The sequence below is a fragment of the Triticum urartu genome, chromosome 1 (assembly GCF_003073215.2).
Source record: "Triticum urartu cultivar G1812 chromosome 1, Tu2.1, whole genome shotgun sequence".
Classification (NCBI taxonomy): domain Eukaryota; kingdom Viridiplantae; phylum Streptophyta; class Magnoliopsida; order Poales; family Poaceae; genus Triticum; species Triticum urartu.
The window spans coordinates 499998893-500000500 of NC_053022.1; the positions used below are offsets into that span (position 1 = coordinate 499998893).

Sequence of the window (1608 nt, forward strand, 5' to 3'; positions counted from 1 at the left end):
GAGAGGCAGCCGGGGCAAAAAACTCCGGGCCGTGTCTGAAATAGGAGGGTCTTCTTCGATGCCCTCCTATACAGAGGCACCTTCTGAGTCTGGGGAGGAGGAGTATGTTCCTGATGGTGAGGAGGAGGAGGGTGAGGAGGAGGAGGAGGGCGAGGAGGAGGTGGTCGAGGAGGAGGGTGAGGAGGAGGGCAAGGAGGGTGGAGGGGAGGTTGATCCCGAGTTGTGGGGTGACTTGCCATCGGGTGCTCCGCAGGGGTGGCTGCATGGTAATGTCGGACTACCTACACCACCTTCTATCGAGGAGCACAAGTGGCTCATTGAACCTGTGGGGACAGAGTAAGTGCCTCTCAATCATATTTTCAACACATGACAACATTTTCTTATTGTACAATGGCAATCATTTGATTCTTTTGCAGAAACTGGATCCTTCGCGGAAAGGGCCGTAAACCGAACGGCCTTATCACTGTCCTGTTGAAGGAGTTTTGGCCTGGCCTATTCTGCCCGCGGCCAGACAGGGACCCGCAGCTGCGGGTTTTGGCCATGAGCTGGGCCCACTACGAGGCTTGCAGCAACGCGGAGTACGGGACGGCCGCTAAGGCCGTGATCACCAAATTTTGGGTAAGTTCTCTTCTGAATCACTTGTGTTCAGTTTCGTTCATAGTTTATCATTGAATCACTCAACTCATGCCTTGTTTGCTTCTGGTTTATGCATGATTGCAGCAACTCTATAGAGTTCTTGACGAGCACAAGGCCAGAGCCGACGTGGTCTTGCTTGCGGCTGCGAAGAAGAAAGCTCGTCAGTTGCAGTACGAGGTGCGCTGGGTTGCCGTCTCGCAGTACTACCACATCTACCTGCAACAAAAGATGACCAAAACTCAAGCGCAGAGGCAACGACTTACCTTGAACAGGGAGCAGTTCATGATGGTAACTATTACTAACTTATCATTGTTTCAAGCAGTCAACTATATGTTTCGTGCTCACATGTCATGCTTCCAAAATTTGCATAGGTTATTCCTCGTTGGTGCTATGGAAGGCATGATGGATGGGCGAGTTTGGTGGATAGGTGGCTCGGCGACGATGCAGAGTTTGCTGCCAAGAGCATCAAGGCCCGGGCTAACCGTGGAAAAGACGGGACACACGGCCAAGGAAACAGGAACCACTGGGGCTTGAAGGCCATGAAGGTATATCTATATGCATGATGCATTTTTGTTCTTCTTTACCGTCATGTTCTTAGGTATGGCTAACTTCTGTTTGACGTTGCAGGAGGACAAGTTGAAGAGGCCGCTCTCAGACATTGAGTCGTGGATGCTAGCCCGCGAGCGGAGTCATCCCAAGGAGGGCGAGAGCCAGTACTACGGCAAGACCGAGGAGCACCTGGAGTCTTACACTCAGCACTATCAGAAGTTGCATCCGGATGTTCCTGTTCCTGAGGTCGCCCAGTCTCAAATCGACGACACGGCGGTGGTGGCCATCCAGGGGAAGTCACATGGCCGGTATCCGTGTTTCGATGGCTTGATAACTCCGTCGATCTCGTACACACGGCTTCGGTCTACCAACCTGAGCCAGTTAGAGAGTACGGGGCGTTCACAGACTCCCTTAGCCCGCCAG

General features: G+C 52.7%; 1 protein-coding gene across 1 annotated transcript; it reads left to right on the plus strand.

The window, feature by feature from the left end:
• Positions 1-409: 409 nt before the first annotated feature.
• Positions 410-1170, plus strand: LOC125532980. Its single transcript, XM_048696807.1, has 2 exons — positions 410-618; positions 721-1170. The coding sequence occupies exons 1-2, from the start codon at positions 541-543 to the stop codon at positions 1168-1170; spliced, it is 528 nt and encodes a 175-aa protein (XP_048552764.1). The 5' UTR covers positions 410-540.
• Positions 1171-1608: the final 438 nt, after the last annotated feature.